Source organism: Schistocerca cancellata, chromosome 6, assembly GCF_023864275.1.
Source record: "Schistocerca cancellata isolate TAMUIC-IGC-003103 chromosome 6, iqSchCanc2.1, whole genome shotgun sequence".
NCBI classification, from domain to species: domain Eukaryota; kingdom Metazoa; phylum Arthropoda; class Insecta; order Orthoptera; family Acrididae; genus Schistocerca; species Schistocerca cancellata.
Window position 1 is genome coordinate 579,278,628 of NC_064631.1, and position 20,184 is coordinate 579,298,811.

General features: G+C 38.4%; 1 protein-coding gene across 3 annotated transcripts in view; it reads left to right on the forward strand.

The window, feature by feature from the left end:
* LOC126191356 (trafficking protein particle complex subunit 8) overlaps nt 1–20,184 on the forward strand; it is a 313,324-nt gene that overhangs the window by 122,920 nt on the left and 170,220 nt on the right. For all 3 annotated transcript variants that reach the window (XM_049932196.1, XM_049932197.1, XM_049932199.1), the window contains 2 exons: nt 6,766–7,045; nt 7,116–7,301. In XM_049932196.1, the coding sequence (XP_049788153.1) occupies nt 6,766–7,045; nt 7,116–7,301 (466 nt within the window). The remainder of the gene's footprint in view (nt 1–6,765; nt 7,046–7,115; nt 7,302–20,184) is intronic.

Below are 20,184 nucleotides of genomic sequence, written 5' to 3' on the forward strand. Positions count from 1 at the left end.
CATGATAGCTGGATTCTGGCCTGAGCTGCTGGAGATGGCAGTTATGTGTCTGAGGTGTGCTTGCTTGTGTGTGTGGCTGGTGTGTTTCTCTGTTTCCCTTTTGCAAATGAAGGCTGTGACTGAAAGCTCTGTGTAAGTGTCTTCTAATTGTGCCATCTGCAACTTAGGGTGTCTTCTGTATTGGTTACATTTATAATTGTTACTCTGTAGTTACTTCAAAACAATCGCTGAATAATTATGCGAAGCTGGTATCTGTATAGGTATCATTGGTAATCTTGCAGCTCTCGAAGAATGAAGTTATAATGCAATCTAAACCTTTTGCTGCTGACAGGCATTGATAAATGAAGTGCAATGCACCAAAGTGTTCATGATTTAATTATGTATAGTTATGATTATTTTCATAAAGTTGTGTAGTGTTATACCAGGTGGCATTTTATTGGTCAGTATATAAATGCCCTACTGTAGCCCCCCACCCCCTGGCCTACCTCTGTAGCAGAGTGGTTAGCATGGCTGACTGCCAGGCATAGGACCTGAGTTTGATTCCCAGTACTGTTAGGGAGTTTTCCTTGGTGGGAGGACTGGAACGAAATGTACTCAAACTCAGGGCACCAGTTGAGGATCTACTTCGCAGAGTAGTAGTGGCTCCAGGCCACATCAGCTGACAATAGCCAGGATAGTGGTGTGCTGACCCCATCTCCATCCATACCAGAGATGTACAAGTTCTCTTTCCAGCCCGTCTGCCCCTGTCTTCGCTGCAACCATTTAAGCAGCTCATTTTGTCACGATTGAGACAGAAGAGTACATGTGTACCGAACCATAGTGGGTAAAGTGGACCAACTTGGATTTCCGCAAGCCTGGCAAGATTCATGGGACCTGTTCAGCCTGCTACACCTGACAACAGGCTGCGCTATCAATCCATTGTGGCTAGTCAGGTATATGTTTGCATGGGTAGTTTCATTTCAGCTCATTTATCATATTGGTGGCAGTAGCAAAGTGAACAAACCAAACCTAAAATTGAAGAGAAATTAGGATTTTGGGAAAATATACCAGTTGCGAAACAGAACCCTAGTCCAGCAAGGGAAAGGTTTTCGTGTGTTTGAGGCAGCTTCAAATAAATTGGTATGGTCGTGCAGTGCAAATTGTATGAGGCATTACTAAACATTCAGTCAGAAACCTGGAGTATATCAAAGCATGTTTTAAATTTGATCAGCAGTTTCCTCACTTTAAATATTTTGAAACTGAACAAAGGCTTAGTGACTGACAAATGTGTGGAAATGTATGCTAAGGACTTAAGGCCATTTAGCAGTATATAGGCTTTATAAATTTAGGGCAAACATTGACTGAAACAGAAAAAAAAAAAATAGCTCACTGGACATAAAAAACTGCGTTTTGGTGGTATGCAATCTAGTGCAAAGAAAGCTTAGTGTGAAAGAAAAGCTTCTTCTTTCAGATATGTAGTTTTTTAATTTAAACTGAAAAACAAACTTCATGTTTGCTAAAATGCTTTTAGGGAATTTAGAATTAACTGTTTTTCAATGAGCTTGTAGTGCAAATACTGGAAAAAGTAATTAAAATTGTTATACCTGGGTCATATTTGGCCGAAACACGCTGAGGCTACAGAAACTAGACTTCCAAAACTTTACTTCAATTGGTGTTGCAGTGTAATAAACATCTTCAAGTTATTAGGTGCAAAGAACCTCGGCTTTCAGAGATAATTCTGCTTACTACAGGAAAGATGTACGGTATTGTGGTTGACCTGATAATGATTTGAATTCAGAACAGTCAGTAGCAATCAAAAGAGGGTGAAGCTACAGAGAAAACTGTTCATATCGAAATAACTAAGCAAGCACGAAATATGGTGAAAAGGAAGAAAAGGGTAAATAAAAACCACAATTTTCTGGCCTATACAATGACCCAAAATAAATATATACTTCATTGATCCTCATCTTGTGATACTCGGGTGAAAAAGACTTTCCATCAACTTCTGAACCCTATTTATAACACTGAAAAAATACAGGATAAACTGCTACATAGCATAGCACAAGCTTCCTTTAGCCTGATTGTGTTAGGCATAGTTAGGCTTAGGTGTGAGGAACATAATCTGCACATTCTGCTGCTATCATGAAGCAGCTTGCATGCCCGGCTAACAGGCAAGCATGGGTATGTCAAAACAGTAATGTGTACACCTCTGGTCCTTACCACTTCCAATGACTCCATTGGTAAAGGCAGACTTAGTGGCTGATCTGTATCGATGGGGCCATCTGGGCCTGTGTGCGGAGGTTTTATCCCCACTGAACAAAATTGAGGTAATACTCATAAAATTCTCATAGGCAACATGTTGTACCTTTAAAGGGTATGCACTATTTTACTACTAAAGAGACAAAATATACGGCTAGAAGTATGTTAGATTTAAATACTTACTGAAAAGAGGGATACAAGAAAGTGTTAAATGCAGGAGGAGAAATTCTAGATAATGTGAACTTAATGTTTCATTTTGCAACAACTCATCACACTACTACTCACAGCAATCAAGGTGCATTGTGTAAATATTAAGGAACAAGTACTGTTAATCCAATGTGAGAATTACTGTAATGGCATCAGCAATTAAAGGAGATGTTGGATTTTAATCTCAGTAATACTTTGAGAGTGAAAACATGTTTCAAGTAGGCTGTATTGTTTGTATCATCTGTGGAATTCGCCAATTTCAACTTTGTGTCATTTTCAAGCACGTGTAATACATTCAGAAATAGTGATCCTGGTTTATACCTAAATTTTCTTCAAGCTCTCGCATTTACGTATACTTTATAACTCAAGATACTTACATACCTTAAGCTTCCAGTTTCATTGTAATACGTTGCTGGTACATGTGGTCATGCATACATGATATTTCTGTGCATATATGGCATAAAAACAATACAGTAGTGCAGATGATTATGTTCATTAGCCAACACAACCTGAAAGCTGCTCTATTGTTGTATACAAATGTAACATTCATTGTCATGTTAACACCACTAAAAAAAAATGCCGGACATCCTTATGGTGCATATTAGTCAAATAAAATGTCTATTAGTAAATTATTAATGGGGGAACAGAATAACTTACATCAAGATAAACATATGTATATAATACACTAAGTTGAAGTTCTAGTACATTGTGCATGCGTAAAGTATTCAAATTCCATCTATCCCTTATATACTGCTACAGTGCTGTAAGATAAACAGTGTATAAATCTTTCTAGTGCACAAAGCACATAGGATTGGAAATCGAACAGAAGGGTATGAAAAGGTTATGGGTAAATTTGGAGAGGATATGGAGGCCAACAGGAACAGGAAACAACTCTTGGATTTTTGTGCCAGTATGGGCTTAGTAATCACAAACTCCTTTTTTAAACATAAGAACATCCACTTGGGATGGCAGGGGAACCAGATCTGTCATTGACTGTATAATAACAGATCAGGAATTCAGGAAGGCTGTGAGGGACACATGTGTATTCAGGGGATTCTTTGATGATACTGATCATTATTTAATCTGCAGTGAAATTGGGATTGTGAGGCCGAAAGTGCAGGAGGTCAGGTCCATATGTAGGAGGATAAGAGTGGAGAAACTTCAGGATAAGGAAATCAGGCACAAGTACATAACAGCGATCTCAGAAAGGTACCAGTTAGTTGAATGTAGTCAATTACAGTCATTGGAAAAGGAATGGACAAGGTACAGGGACACAGTACTAGAAGTGGCTGAAGAATGTCTTGGAATAGTAGTGTGTAAAAGTAGCAAGAAGCAAACAGCTTGGTGGAATGACACAGTCAAGGCAGCCTGTAAAAGGAAAAAGAAGGCGTATCAAAAATGGCTACATACTAGAACTCAGGTAGACAGAGAAAGTTATGTTGAAGAAAGAAACAAAGCCAAACAGATAATTGCAGCATCCAAGAAGAAATCTTGGGAAGACTTTGGAAACAGGTTGGAGACTATGGGTCAAGCTGCTGGAAAACCATTCTGGAGTGTAATTTGCAGTCTTCGAAAGGGAGGTAAGAAGGAAATGACAAGTATTTTGGACAGGTCAGGAAAACTGCTGATGAATCCTGTGGATGCCTTGGGCAGATGGAGGGAATATTTTGAAGAGTTGCTCAATGTAGGTGAAAATACGATCAGTAATGTTTCAGATTTCGAGGTAGAATAGGATAGGAATGATGATGGAAATAGGATCACATTTGAGGAAGTGGAAAAAATGGTCAATAGATTGCAGTGCAATAAAGCGGCTGGGGTGGATCAAATTAAGTCGGAACTCATCAAATACAGTGGAATGTCAGGTCTTAAATGGCTACACAGGATAATTGAAATGGCCTGGGAGTCGGGACAGGTTCCATCAGACTGGACAAAAGCAGTAATCACACCAATCTTTAAACATGGAAACAGAAAAGATTGTAACAACTACAGAGGTATCTCTTTAATCAGCGTTGTGGGTAAAATCTTCTCAGATATTGTTGAAAGGAAAGTGCGAGTATTAGTTGAGGACCAATTGGATGAAAATCAGTGTGGGTTTAGGCCTCTTAGAGGTTGTCAGGACCAGATCTTTAGCTTATGGCAAATAATGGAGAAGTGTTATGAGTGGAACAGGGAAATGTATCTATGCTTTATAGATCTAGAAAAGGCATATGACCCGGTTCCTAGGAGGAAGTTATTGTCTGTTCTACGAGATTATGGAATAGGAGGCAAACTTTTGCAAGCAATTAAAGGTCTTTACATGGATAGTCAAGCAGCAGTTAGAGTTGACGGTAAATTGAGTTCATGGTTCAGAGTAGTTTCAGGGGTAAGACAAGGCTGCAACCTGTCTCCACTGTTGTTCATAGTATTTATGGATCATATGTTGAAAACAATAGATTGGCTGGGTGAGATTAAGATATGTGAACACAAAATATGCAGTCTTGCATATGCGGATGACTTAGTTGTGATGGCAGATTCGATTGAAAGTTTGCAAAGCAATATTTCAGAGCTAGATCAGAAATGCAAGGACTATGGTATGAAGATTAGCATCTCCAAAACTAAAGTAATGTCAGTGGGAAAGAAATATAAACGGATTGAGTGCCAAATACGAGGAACTAAGTTAGAACAGGTGGACGGTTTCAAGTACTTAGGATGCATATTCTCACAGGATGGCAACATATTGAAAGAACTGGAAGCGAGGTAGCAAAGCTAATGCAGTGAGCGCTCAGGTACGATCTACTCTCTTCTGCAAGAAGGAAGTCAGTACCAAGACTAAGTTATCTGTGCACTGTTCAATCTTTCGACCAACTATGTTGTATGGGAGCGAAAGCTGGGTGGATTCAGGTTACCTTATCAACAAGGTTGAGGTTACGGATATGAAAGTAGCTAGGATGATTGCAGGTACTAGTAGATGGGAACAATGGCAGGAGGGTGTCCACAATGAGGAAATCAAAGAAAAACTGGGAATGAACTCTATAGATGTTGCAGTCAGGGCGAACAGGCTTAGATGGTGGGGGCATGTTACACGCATGGGAGAAGCAAGGTTACCCAAGAGACTCATGGGTTCAGCAGTAGAGGGTAGGAGGAGTCGGGGTAAACCAAGGAGAAGGTACCTGGATTCGGTTAAGAATGATTTTGAAGTAATAGGCTTAACATCAGAAGAGGCATCAATGTTAGCACTGAATAGGGGATCATGGAGGAATTTTATAAGGGGGACTATGCTCCAGACTGAATGCTGAAAGGCATAATCAGTCTTAAATGATGATGATGATGAGGAGGAGGAGGAGAAGGAGGAGGTAGGGAAGGTAAGTTGCTAAATTATTTACAATAAAAAAACAAGTAGACTGAAACAAATTGGAGGAATTGAGGGTAACCCTTATGGGATGTTCCAGAAAGGATGATCACTTCTAAAATTTATGCAAGTACCACACAGTTCTATCAAATTGAAAGATTGATGATCAGTAGTGATCTAATTCCAGTTAGGAGTAATCCACTTGATTAAGATTATAATATTAATAAACAAAAAAGTGCAGGCACCCAGAAGTTGAAATAGTTCGTAACTAATGCACAATTCTATAACATATATAAAACAGGCAAGTTTTGAAGGAATAGCTGTGTTATAATTCCAGGTAAAACAACATAGCTAAGTTGAGATAGTAAAATAACATTATGAGCTTACAGAAGTCACAGTATTATATATGGAAATCACCATTCTCTAAAGACTATGAACCAAATGAATGAATGAGGAATAGTAAATGTCATGATTACGGATAATAATAGTACAGGTAAATTAAGATTATAATCTTAATAAAAGTCCTGGCCTATGGACACAAAAGTATTATACAATTCAGAGTTCTTGAGGAATCAAAAATTAATAAATACTCTTTGGAAGGTGGGAATATAGTTACAGGTGAAGGAACAGTACATTTAAAATAATAATGTTATTGAAAGTATGGGTTTTATGTATTAGTATTACTCATTTATTACACACACACACACACACACACACACACACACACACACACACACGCGCGCCTGTGTGCATTTCTCATTAAAACTTTGAAAATTTTGCTGTCTCCAGAAACTAATGCCTTAAAATCTTTCTTTGAAAGACGTATGGAAAGTGCATGGAATTTTAGAATGAGACTGAATGAGAAATGGGATCATTATGAAATAACCACCAACAGTCTGTACCCTACTTAACTTATGTTAGCCATCGTAATTCTGTTCTGTACTGCTGGTAGTGTTAAACATTTCTTATGTACAATGTTTCTTGTTTTCCAGAATGCCTCAGTTTGCGACTCGAGCAACACTACTCAGTACTGAGTGTCTTAAGGGTCGAAGTTTGTATGGAGAAGCTGCAAAGCAGTTCATCAGAATGACAAGTGAAGATTCTGACTTGCGCAGTGCTTTACTATTGGAGCAAGCGTCTTACTGTTTCTTAAAGTCAACTCGACCTCGCATGGCAAGAAAATATGCATTTCATATTGTATTAGCTGGACATCGTTTCTCCAAAGCTGGACAGCGAAAACATTCACTCAGATGCTACAAGCAGGCATACCAAGTTAGTAACAAGATTCTGAAGATGCATGTTGTAACTAATTATGATGTATTAATGTTTTCCTATGTTACAGATATATGAAAACAGAAACTGGAGTTTGGCTGAAGATCATATCCATTTCACGATTGGCAGGCAAGCAGCATACCTCAAACAAATTTCAGATGCCTCACTGTCATTCTCCAAGCTTCTCACCCCAGCAAGCAAACAATCAGCTCCTCAGCAGTCAGCTTTTCTTCGTGAATATCTCACTATTCAGCAAGTAAATATACATTTTGAATAAGCAGTTCTAGAGTTGGTGTAATTTTAGGTTTTCTGTTTTCATTGATTCAATTTTTTAGAACAAAAATTGTACTGCTAAGTGGTTGTTCATATGTGTGTGCATTCTGTGAGTAACAACCTCTGAAGATTAGGGACAATAAATACAAAACATGCCATGTTGTACCATAGAATGTGACAGTATAAATAAATGCAAACCATGGTAATTGGACTAGTTCAGAAATCTGTTTCTATCCTAAGTTGCTGCTTCAAAAATTTTAATCTCTCAAAGTGTGGGTACAAAGAATCTTAGAATTTTGCACAGCTAAGGATGTAAGGTTAACAATCAGTTTCCTCTGTCTGCATAGTAATTATTAATGGTGTTCATGTTGTCCATTATTAGGTGGTGGTAAAGTCTTCATTCTTTGGTACTTATACAAACCAGTTACAGAGTTATATTACTCTAAATTTTATAACTGTGGAGGTAAATGTACTGTGCAGTGTTCATGGAAGACACTTCCTTTTGAGGCTATTAGGAAAATTTGAAGAATCTCACCAAGAACAATCTGCTTCTCACAAGATGTTCGTATGCCTTCAGTTTGAAGATGGTTTGTAGTTCTGAAACTTTGTCATCTGCTTCTTTTATCTCATAATTTCCCATTATGCCTAATGCCAGAAAAAAAGTTGTAAGTGAATTCGAACTAAGTTTATAAGTCTGCAATATTGATGATGATTGAGCAGCAGCCCACTAAATTCATTCATACACTCACTCACTCATTCATTCATTCATCAAGTTTTGTAGGTCCCATCAAGAAGGAGAACCTTCTGGGATGTGGAATCAGTCACTGTGTACACTAACAAAAGACAAACATATCATAGATACTTTGTTTCCACTGTATTGACAGTAAACTATCACTATACTACCAATTGATGTCTATGCTTATGGTAGTTATATTAAATCAGAAAATTAAACAGAAGGCTGCTACTTTGAAAGAAGCTGTTGCCTTCTTTAACTATATACAGGCAGTGCAAAAAAGAGATTTTCTGCAGCTCTAGTGACTACTTCCAACTGTTCTTGAGTAGCAGTAAGTTGTTAAAGCATTGGCTCAAAACTGATCAGATAGTTGGCAACTGTTAGAAGCAGTCCAAGGATAAATTTCTAGTGTTGTGCATGCAAAAACGTGCCACTTCATTTAATTCCTGGCATGTGTCTACCTCGAGTAGTTCAGTTTGTACATTAGGTAGCATCCTTCAAATTAAGTAATTCTGATTTTTTAAAATTCATCTTCGAATTTTATTTTCTCATTATTTTTAAGAAAAGTGTTTCCTTGAACTTTTTTTTAGCAGCCTAAAACAATTAAATATTCATGTTATTTAAGTGATGAATAAATAAGCTTAGCGACTGAAGTACAGGGTGTTCCAGAAAGTTTCATCTAATTTAATGAGGCTGCATCTTCTACATGAATGAGCATAGAAACTGGGGTGAATTTTAATGTATGCTATGTCTACAAATTTATTTACAAGAGAACTATGATTTTTTTGAGGGCATATGTTTTACATGTGTGCACATACAACTTCAGGTCACTTTGTACAGTTATGTTTAGGATGAGAGTTTCCATTTAACCCTCCACCAGACACAGGACAAATGTCCAGTAATAATCAAACTCCTCTGTTACTTTGCTGAGCATGTCCGGAGTTCCTGTATTCATGGCTGTTGCTATGTGGTGTTGCAGTTAACCTTAAGTTGTTGGAAGGGGAGACACATTGATGGAGTCTTCTATAAACCACCACCAAAGAAAATCACATATTGTGAGATCAGATGACCTCCGAAGCCAAAAGTGTAATATGACATCTCTATATCCCATACAGCTTGTCCATCACTGAGGAGTGTTGTGCCAGACTTTAGATGAAAATAACAATGCACAACTCTAATTGGATCGCACCTATTGAAACTGAGAACACAAAATGCTTTTTATTGCCATCTCAGTTGGATGCACATTTTTTGATTAGTTAGATTCCTCCTCCCCCCCCCCCCCCTCTCCCTCCCACTCCATTACCAGTTTTTAAGTAGAATTTCATCAATGCAATAGAAATTGCTCAGGAGTAATGATTTGGTTGGATTTAAAACTTGCTTCTATATCTGTCAGACATTTCTGAGCCACTGACAACTTTAATAATGAGTAACGAAGGTCATTTTTCCCTCTAGTGTTGTAGGTATGGACATCACTGTTCCTCTAAAATTGTGATGGATTATTGATGATCAATTTTGTTAGTGAATTTATGTATTGTGGTGATGCAATTAAAATGTGTAGCTTCTTGAAGAGGTACTTACGTGGCACCCAAGGGAGAACAACACATATTACTCTTACTGCTCACCTTTAAGCTATCAATACTTTCTTTCTAAGTGATGAATTACCCCAGAAAATTATTCCACAGCACATTATTGAGTGCAAAAGTGCAAAATATGTCAGGGGGTTGAGTTGTTTGATTCCAAGATTAGCAATTATACGAAGAGTAAAACTAGCTGGGGAGTGAACAAGTGTGTGAGCTAGCTACCTCTACAAAGGAGACCTTTGCTGGCAACCATGTGAACCAGCAACTTACACCTGATGCCAATGTAGACCTTCAGTTTCCATGCATAAGCTTATGTTCATCTCAAGTTTCTGTCTTCATTTGTATAGAAGATACAGGCTTATTAAATTAGATGAGTCTCTTTGAAATACCCTTACTTTACTTATAAGCAGAAAATTATTATTGAAAATTACAAATTTTCGTATATTTAAATTTATCTATTTCTGACAATTATACACAGGAGGTAGGGCTCAAAGTGCATCGAGACAAAACAGAGTTCACAGCAATTAGGAAGAAGACAAGAGCAGGAAGAATTTCTTGAGATAGATGGCAAGAGGTTCAAGAGATTACATCAGTTTAAGTACTTGGGATCTTGGTTTACCACAGACAACAACATAAAAATGGACATCAAGGAAAGAATGGCAGTGGGTATGAAATGCATGCATTCCCTTAGAAAGACGCCAGGCTCTAAATCGATCTCAGTGAACACTAAGATTAAAATCTACAACACAGCGATATGCCCAGCAGTAATGTACAGTTCAGAAACTTGGAGCATGACTAAGTGAGAAAGGAAAAAACTGTTAATATTTGAAAGAAAAGTAATGAGGAAGATATGGTGACAAGTTTTAGATAACAGAGAATGGAGGAGGAGGAAAAACGAGGAAATCTACATTCTGATGTGACAAACAACTATCCTACAGAAGATAAAAAGCAAAAAGAATACAGTGGGTGGGCCATGTAGCCTGTATGCCAGATGGAAGACAGGCGAAGGTGACACTAGCGGGGAAACCAAAAACCAAACGCCCCATTGGATGACCAAGGCAGCGCTGAGTGGACAACCTGGTGAAGGGCCTAGCAGCCCTGGGAATTGAAGACAGTAAAGTGCTGCTTGTGGGAGCATACAGGGATGTGGTGGGGACAGGATAGGGCAGCTAGGTGCATTCGGGAAGTTAGATGGTGGCATGATGGGGGGGGAGTGAAAAAGGAGAGAATTAAAAGGACTGTGGGTGTGTTGGTGGAATAGAAGGCTGTGTACTGCTGGAATGGAAGCAGGGAAGGAGATAAGTGGATGAAGGACAGTGACTAATGAAGGTCGAGTCCAGGAGGGGGGTTATGGGAACATAGAGTTCCCAAGTGCACAATTCAGAAAAGCTGGTGTTGGTTGGAAGGATCCAGATGGCGCAGACTGTGAAGCAGTCATAGAAGTGAAAAACATTGTGTTTGGCAGCATGCTCACCAACTAGTCCAGATGTTTTTTGGCCACAGTTTGTCGGCGGCCATTCATGCAGACAAACAGCTTGTTGGTTGGCATGCCCAAGTAGAATGCAACATAACAAAACTGACATAGTAAGTTGTTTCAATGACAGTTTTTATTTCTAGAGAGGAGTTTTTTACATGCAACAGCATGTCAAAGAAGACTATAATCAAACAAACATTTCCAAACTGTGTGATATCCTTCGTTGGCAAGGTGACATGGCCGTCTCATTCCCTAAATTTAGCATCTCCAGATTACTGGTGTTATGCGAAGGAAAGTGAGGTGTGTCAGTAGCTCATTACAACACTCTAGTGTCGCTTAACAGAGTGGAGTTACTGATTTGCAGTTAAATGACATGCTCCATTAGCCCAGCAGCCTTTTATGGTCTATTACTAGAAGTGAGACTTGACTTTTTATTATAAAATGACTTGAGCAAGATTTCACTTCTGTGCTCACTTATAGATATATATTATATTCGAGTCTGTGCAAAAATCATATGTAAGAAATGCCTTTTAATCTTCTTTAGTGAATCAATTTTGGAAGACAGTATTTAGTATTTCAGTCTTCATATTATCATCTGCCGTAATGACAAATAACCTTGTGGAAAAACTACTTTGATCCATTAGTTGGCTTAATGGGGTACGAGAACTGTTAAGCCTTATTTGACCATCCGACATTTAAAAGCTTGTTTTTCAAATTCATTGAACACTTGTCACACAGCCGTTCTTATGCTTGTTTTGACTTGATTAACCTGTGGTTAAATGATGATGGCATCCTCTTGCCTAAAATATTCTGGAGTTAAAGTAGTCCCCCCATTCGGATTTCCGGGTGGGGCTACTCAGGAGGATGTTGTTACTAAGAGAAACAAAACTGATGTTCTATGGATTGGAGTGTGGAATGTTAAATACCTTAGCAGGCAAAATAGAAAATTTATAAATGGAAATGGGTAGGTTAAAGTTAGATGTAGTGGGAGTTCAGTGGGAACAGGATTTTTGGTCAGGTGAATACAGGGTTATAAATACAAAATCAGTTAGGGGTAATGCAGGAGTAGGTTTAATAATGAAGAGAAAAAAAAGGAACGTGGATAAGCTGCTATGAACAGCACAGTGAATGCATTGTTGTAGCCAAGGTAGACACAAAACTCACACCCTCCACAGCAAAACAAGTTTATATCCTAACTAGCTTTGCAGATGATGAAGAGGCTGAAGAAATGTGTGATGAGATAAATGAAGTTATTCAGATAATTAAGGGAGACAAAAATTTAATAGTCATGGGAACTGGAAATCTATAGTAGGAAAAGGAGGAGGAGGAAAAATAATAGGTGAATATGGACTGTGGGAAAGGAATGAAAAAGAAAGCTGTCTCATAGAAGTTTGCACAGACCATAGCTAACTCTTGTTTTAAGAAACATGAAAGAAGGATGTGTACAAGGAAGAGACTTGGAGATACTTGAAGGTTTCAGATTGATTATATAATGGTAAGACAGAGATTTCAGAACCAAATTTTAAATTGTAAGACATTTCCAGGGGCAGATGTTAACTCTGACCACAATTTATTGGCCATGAACTGTAGATTAAAAGTGAAGAAACTGCAAAAAGGTAGGAATTTAAGGAGATGGGGCCTGTATAAACTGAAAGAACCAGATAATTGCAAAGGGAGCATTAGGGAACTATTGACGATAAGAGTAGAAGAAGAATGGGTAGCTTTGAGAGATGAAATAGTGAAGGCAGCAGTGGATCAAGTAGGTAAAAAGACAAGGGCTGGTAGAAATCCTTTGGTAGCACTAGAGATATTGAATTTAAATGATGAAAGGAGAAAATTAACATGCAGTAAATGAAGTGGTTGAAAAGGAATACAAATGTCTACAAAATGAGATTGACAGGAAGTGCAAAATGGCTAAGCAGGAATAGTTAGAGGACAAATCTAAGGATTTAGAAGCATATATCACTAGGGAAAAGATAGATGCTGTCTCCTGAAAAATTAAAGAGAACTTCAGAGAAAGAGAAACAGCTGTATTAATATCAAGAGCTAAGGTGGAAAACCAGACCTAAGCAAAGAAGTGAAAGCTGAAAGGTGAAAGGAGTGTGTAGAGATCTATACAAGGGAGAAGCACTTGATAATATTATGGAAATGGAAGAGGACTTACATGAAGATGAGATGGGAGATATGATACTATATGGAGCATTTGACAGAGCACTGAAAGACCTAAGATGAAACAAGGCCCAGGAGTAGACAACATTCCATTGGAATTACTGATAGCCTTGAGAGAGCCACCCATGACAAAATTCTTCCCTCTGGTGAACAAGATGTATGAGACAGGTGAAATGCCCTCAGACTTAGAGTATAATGTAATAATTCCAATTCCAAAGAAAGCAGGTGCTGACAGATGTGAAAATTACCAAACTATCATTGTAATAAGTCACAGTTGCAAAATACTAACACTGATTCTTTGCAGAAGAATGGAAAAACTGGCAGAAGCTGACCTTGGGGAAGATCAGTTTGGATTCCGGAGAAATGTTGGAACATGTGAGGCAATACTGATCCTGTGACTTCTTATAGAAGATAGGTTAAGGAAAGGCAAATCTATGTTTATAGCATTTGCAGACTTAGAGAAAGCTTTTACAATGTTGACTGGAATATCCTCTTTCAAATTCTAAAGATAGCAGGTGTAAAAGGGAAGCATTGGTTGAGAAGGGTCTGAGACGGGGTTGTAGCTTATCTCTGATGTTATTCAATCTGTATATTGAGCAAGCAGTAAAGGAAACCAAAGAAAAATTTGGAGCAGGGGTAAGAAATAAAAACTTTGAGGTTTGCCAGTGACATTGTCATTCTGTCAGAGACAGCACATGACCAACAAGAACAATTGAACAGAATGGACAGTGCCTTGAAAGGAGGATGTAAGATGAACATCAACAAAAACAAAACAAAGGATAATGGAATTAATCACATGATGCTGGGAGAATTAGATTAGGAAATGAGATACTAAAAGTAGACGAGTTTTCTATTTGGGGAGGAAAGTAATTGATGATGGCAAAAGTAGAGAGGACATAAAATGTAGAGTGACACTGGCAAGAAAAGGATTTCTGAACAGGACAAATTTGTTAACATCAAATACAGTTTTGAGTGTTGGGAAGTATTTTTTGAAAATATTTGTATGGAGTGTTGCAATGTGTGGAAGTGAAACATGGATGATAAACTCTTTAGACAAGATGGGAATAGAAGCTTTTGAAATGTGATGCTACAGAAGAATGCAGATCAGATGGGAAGATCACGCAACTGATTAGGAATACTGAATAGAAATGGGCAGAAAAGAAATTTGTCGCACAACCTGACTTGGAGGAAGGATTGGTTGGTAGGACACATTCTGGGACATCAGGGAATCACCAGTTTAGTACTGGAGGAAAGTGTGAAGGTAAAAATTGTAGAGGGAGACCAAGAGATGAATACAGTTAGCAGATTCATAGGAAGGGTTGATTTTCTTCAATCTTCTGTATTTTTACCTTCATTTGTGCATTAGTGTTCTGTAGACCATATCAACAAGGAAAGCCTCCAGGGGTACGACACAGGTCAAGTTACACATTAAGGAAACAGAAGGAAGTCATAGAAACTGAATCTGTGTAGTATATCAACAATAGTATCAGAATACTGCCTAATGCTATTTATGCTGATGTTGTCTTAATTTAATCATATAAATTAAAGGGAGGAGCTGTCAGACATTTCTAAAGATGGCTACAAAAAATGTTTTGAACAGTGGAAGCACCAGTGGGACAGATGTATTAGTTGTAATGCAGGGTATTTTGAAGGGGATAATGTTGTTTTGTAAACAATTTGAAAATATATAGCTTTTAAAAAATAATTCTTTTTTATCTGTGCACTTATCTATCAAGTGCATGGTCAACGGTTCTTTTAATCTTGAGCCAATGTTCTTATAGATGTTCCTGTCCAGAGCTAAATGTGTGTTTCCTCTTTGAGAAATGCCACTCGGCCTCTGTGTCTAGTTTGCTGTACACATAAATCTTTCTACCCGTTTTAGTTGTCCATTGTACTTTGACATCATTGTTACAACAATTATTTCATGTTCACTTGTGAGGGCATGCTGTAAGAGGATGTGTTGTTTGTTTTCATTAGAGATAATTTATTTTTATCTTGATTAAGGTTCTGAACTGTGTGTTGCCCACCGCTTACATAACTGTAATTATCCCATTTGATTATTGGATGATTAAGGCCTCATCCGATGATTTTGTTATTGTGGAACTTGTGTATTACTGAACTGAAGTTTTTCTCTAAAGTTTTTGTTTACATCTGGGAATGAGTCTGTTGGTTGTTAAAAATATCTAATTACAAGTTAATGCCCATCTTTCGTGTTAAATCTTGTCCAATCAATCTCCCATACAGCTTCAATTTCTATCTCAGAGGAATTGAGTTTCTTGTCCACTGTAAAAAATACATCACCTACATTTCCCATTAGATTACAATTTCAACCAGGTGTGGCTCATAATGAAAGGCTCTGAAGTGGAGCTGCCCCAGAATGTGCATTAAAATGTATTTTTAAATAATGTTTTACAGAATTTTTTAGGGCTTGGTATGTGATACTGAGAAATGTTTCTCGAATAAGTAGTAGCTACTCTTAAGACTGCACCTTGAAATGTTGCTTAGCTATATGTAGCAGAGGTTTGGGGGCATGACTGCCTCGGAGTACAGCTGTCATGGCCATCCAGAAGGCTCTGGTGTTCTAGCCTGAGGGTGTCCTACCAAACTGCACACAATTTTCACATTTCACTGCTTATACATCCAAAGGGAATGAACAGAGCTGCTGAAACTTCACTATCAAATCCCTGTCTCTATATATCTCTATTATGCTTTGATGTGCTTTGATAGTACTTTGGACAGTATTTTTGTTTCTGACAGTGGCTATAGTTTGCAAATGTCTCGCTAGAGTACACTGCAGTATGTAGCATAAGTATCACCACCTAAGAAGAGTTTCATGAATGATTAGAGAAAAAAGTATGCAAAACATACCCTGCGTGTGAAAGATCTTCCATTACTTGGTTTCTTTGCTTGCTGATTGCAGGTAATGTGCATTATTAGCAAGTTTCTTTTTGTGAGTGTATTATGCATGAGTTTCGTGAGTTTTGCTTTCTTACACATAACAGCAGCATACCCCGAGTTTGAAAACAACACAATATGAAGTCAGTGTGCAATTTATCTGGTAAATTTTTGGAACATGCAGTTAAGATGAAAGTGAAGAAACTTGGTATGTCCAGATCCGATGTAAACAAAAATAAAGAACAAAAACTGTATAAATCCAGACAGGGGTATAGTAGCACAAACCAATATACATTGCTGCTGAGTGATTTTGTGTGCTGTGTCACTTATGATGCATATTTTTATAATACACAACTGTAAATATGACGAATATGGTGTGTAAATGACATGGCAGTTACTTAGCCAAGACATGTCAGCCAATCACAGCACAAGATATGTGAAATCATGGAAACATCACTGTTTTGTCAGGCAAACTTATAGACTCCACAGTTTCAGCTTACATAACATTAAACGTCTGAAGTTTAAAAATGAAAAGCCCGCATCTCGTGGTCGTGCGGTAGCGTTCTCGCTTCCCACGCCCAGGTTCCCGGGTTCGATTCCCGGCGGGGTCAGGGATTTTCTCTGCCTCGTGATGGCTGGGTGTTGTGTGATGTCCTTAGGTTAGTTAGGTTTAAGTAGTTCTAAGTTCTAGGGGACTGATGACCATAGATGTTAAGTCCTATAGTGCTCAGAGCCATTTGAACCATTTTTTTTTTTTTTAATGAAAATACCAAAAACATCAAGCAAGCAGCAAAGCTAACATATGCCACATTAAATATTCCTCCAAAACATGTCTTTCAATACAATTTGTTGTGGTAAATTGTTGGGAAATGTGACATTGTGGGATAGATAACCCGCCTATAGATTTTATCTTGCAGTTAGCTTTTGATGTTATTTAGTAGTTGGTTATGAAACGGAAAAAAGATGCAGCATGTAAAAAAGTTTGGCCAGAGTGCAATATTGCCGTTCCCTTCCTCCCTCTCATCCCATCTCATTCCATGCCATCTATCCCTCCCATCCCATCCATCCCATCTATCCCTCCTATTCCATCCAATCTATCCCTCCTGGGTATGGTGACAGACTGATATGTAGAATAGCCTCAGGTCAAGGTTAGTTGCAACCTTCCCCAGTACGGAAATCACGAGCCACACCTCCTTTCATCATACATTTAAATTACCCCAAAAATCTCACTGCTGTCAATTTATAATGTTAAGAGGCTTTCTGTACTTAGTAGTATGTGAACACTTTAAATTCTAACGCTTTGTTGCAAATGCTTTAGTTGTTAATCATTAGGATTTTAATGCTCTCACCTGTGAGGACATTTCTTCTGATTGTATACTGATACTTTGGGGTCTCCTACAGTTATTGTAATCTGGAATGGCTGAAAAGTCACCTAATCTAGAAACAAAACCCTGGTGTGTACCCCACACAGTTAGCAATTTTTGTAGCAACCCCTTTTGTGTGGTACAGACCTGACCCATTTAATGCAATACTACAGTTCTCTGTCCTATGACAGATGTCTAGGGAGTTACAGCCTAGTTTCTCACAGAGTTATCAAAGTCTAATTCACATCCTCCACCTGACTCAGAACCAGGGGTCCACAATAAGTTCGGTTGACATTGCTACTGATTATGAGCTTCCGTAAAACTTCATCAAGGCTGTTCTTCTCAACCTACTCTGCTACTCACTGGAGTGATAAAAGTATGACCTCTGAATCCAGATGAGAGGCATTGTTACTTTCAATGTGCCCACAATCCGCAGTTAGTTGTAAGATGTTCCCACACCGGTTGCCAGAATAGCTCCTTCAACAAGTGCACCTTGTTTTCCTTTCCATTCCATGCTGCCATTTCCAAAGGGTACCACCATCCACCATACATTGGAACCGACAGTAATTTATAAACCACAGCTAGTTTGCATTTGCCTCATCTTCACATTGGAGATAGCAGGTTTCCTAACATGTTAAGTGAGTTTCACTGACTTAATTTCAGTTTCAGTGGAACACAGCACCTCAAATGTGTTTTCTTGAGAACAGCTGTGACACTCTTGAGTTCTCCATGGCCCCTGTCTTAACTGGACAGTACACATAACCTCACCAGTGACACGCCATTCACAGTCAAGTAGATGAGTGATAGGTCTTGTACTTCATGTAGAGCAGACAGTAAACAGAGGAGAGGAGGATAGCGCTTGAGGTTCACGAGCCTTGGTAGCCATCTCAACACACCCATTCACAGCAACTTCCATGACAAGAGTAAAATCAGGGAGACAATTGTTTTATTTATTTATTTATTTATTTTATTGTTTGCTCACGAACAAGCTAGACGTCAGCTTTAATTTACAATAAATACAGATAAAATACACTGATGAGCCAAAATATTATGATTCACTGCCTAATAGCTCGTCCATCTTTGAAATCAAATAAATCACTGATTCTACATAATCAAGGGTCTGACAGTTCGTTGGTAGGTTTGTGGAGTTGTGTGGCATTATATGTCTATGCACAGCTTGTGCAATTTGTGTAAATAAAGGGTCGCTGACTTGCGCATGTTCTGATGGCACTCAATAGTGACCCAAATGGATTTTGTAGAATTACATCAGGCGAATTTGGTCACTGAGACAACTACATGTGCTCACTGTGCTCCTCAAACCTGTCTGTGTGTCTTCGATTACTACTACAAATCTCATGCAAGCACAGGAGAAAGCATAAGGCTGCTCGCAACAGCCTGTGTTTGTTGCACACAGCACTTTCTGAGCTGCCATTCACCTTGATAACTGCATTTGTGAGGTTGACCATCGACCTAGTGTGATTCACTCAAAGAGCCAACATGTTTCCAGTGATCAAAGGTAAAATCCCAATAGTCCACTGCAGTCATAAGTGACGATACCATTGGATCAACACATGAACATGTAGAGGTGGTCTGGTGCAGAGCTCCATGCTCGACAATGTGTGATGAATGGTGTCATTATAATGACAGTAGCATGTGAACATTCGACCAGCTTTACCATTTTCGAGATACTCGCTCACAGGCCCTGTGTAATTATAATTAGCCCTTTGTCAAAGTTGCTTATCTCAATGTATTTCCCCACTTGCAGCCCATATCTTTGCTAGGGTGATCCCACATCCATGTCTGCTCCACTTACACTCATTTGTTATGGCATCACGTGCCTGCAATGCCACCAGACAGCATCAAATGTCGTGGCGGGCAGTGGTCATAATGTTTTGCTCATCAGTGTACGCTGTTGCTGAAATAGAAACTGTAAGTAACAAACACTGATACACTATGAAATATGTTACACACAACATTAAAAACTTCCAAAAATTCTCAGAAATATCTCTATATTTACATGGATACAAACTGAAATTTGTGATGAAAGATTATTTTTGAATGAAGATACTACTACTACTACTACTACTACTACTACTACTACTACTACTAAAGTTGTTTAAAGCATAAATGTATAATTCAGATGATGCCACAGCTGAAATTTCATTTTGCATAGCACTCAACATTCAAAACTACTCAGTATACCATGACAAGTTAATGATATAATTAGCATGGAAAACACATTTAAATTTTACATGAAGTTTTAGGACCCAGGTTTTCAAAGTGAACATACCTGACACATGTGATTTTATTTTGACACACAGGATATACCAGAAATCAGCTTATACACACAAATATAAGTAAATAAATGTCTGAAATGCATGGATTTTGCACTTAGCTGGTTTCTTCACACCTTCTGCATTAGCGTGCCAAAGATGAACACTATAGCGTCAGTATTCCTGTATATCATATTAAAACAATATAAAATGTGGAGTACAGAGAATGCCATCTTCCACATGAGGCGGGTAGGAATGCTGTTCTAACACTCTACTGAATTAGACCTTGTCGCATTGTGTGTGGTTTCTTTCTCAGGCACAAAGACGCACCATTGTGTGATGGTTGTGGTTTGCAAACATCATTACGCTATGTGATGG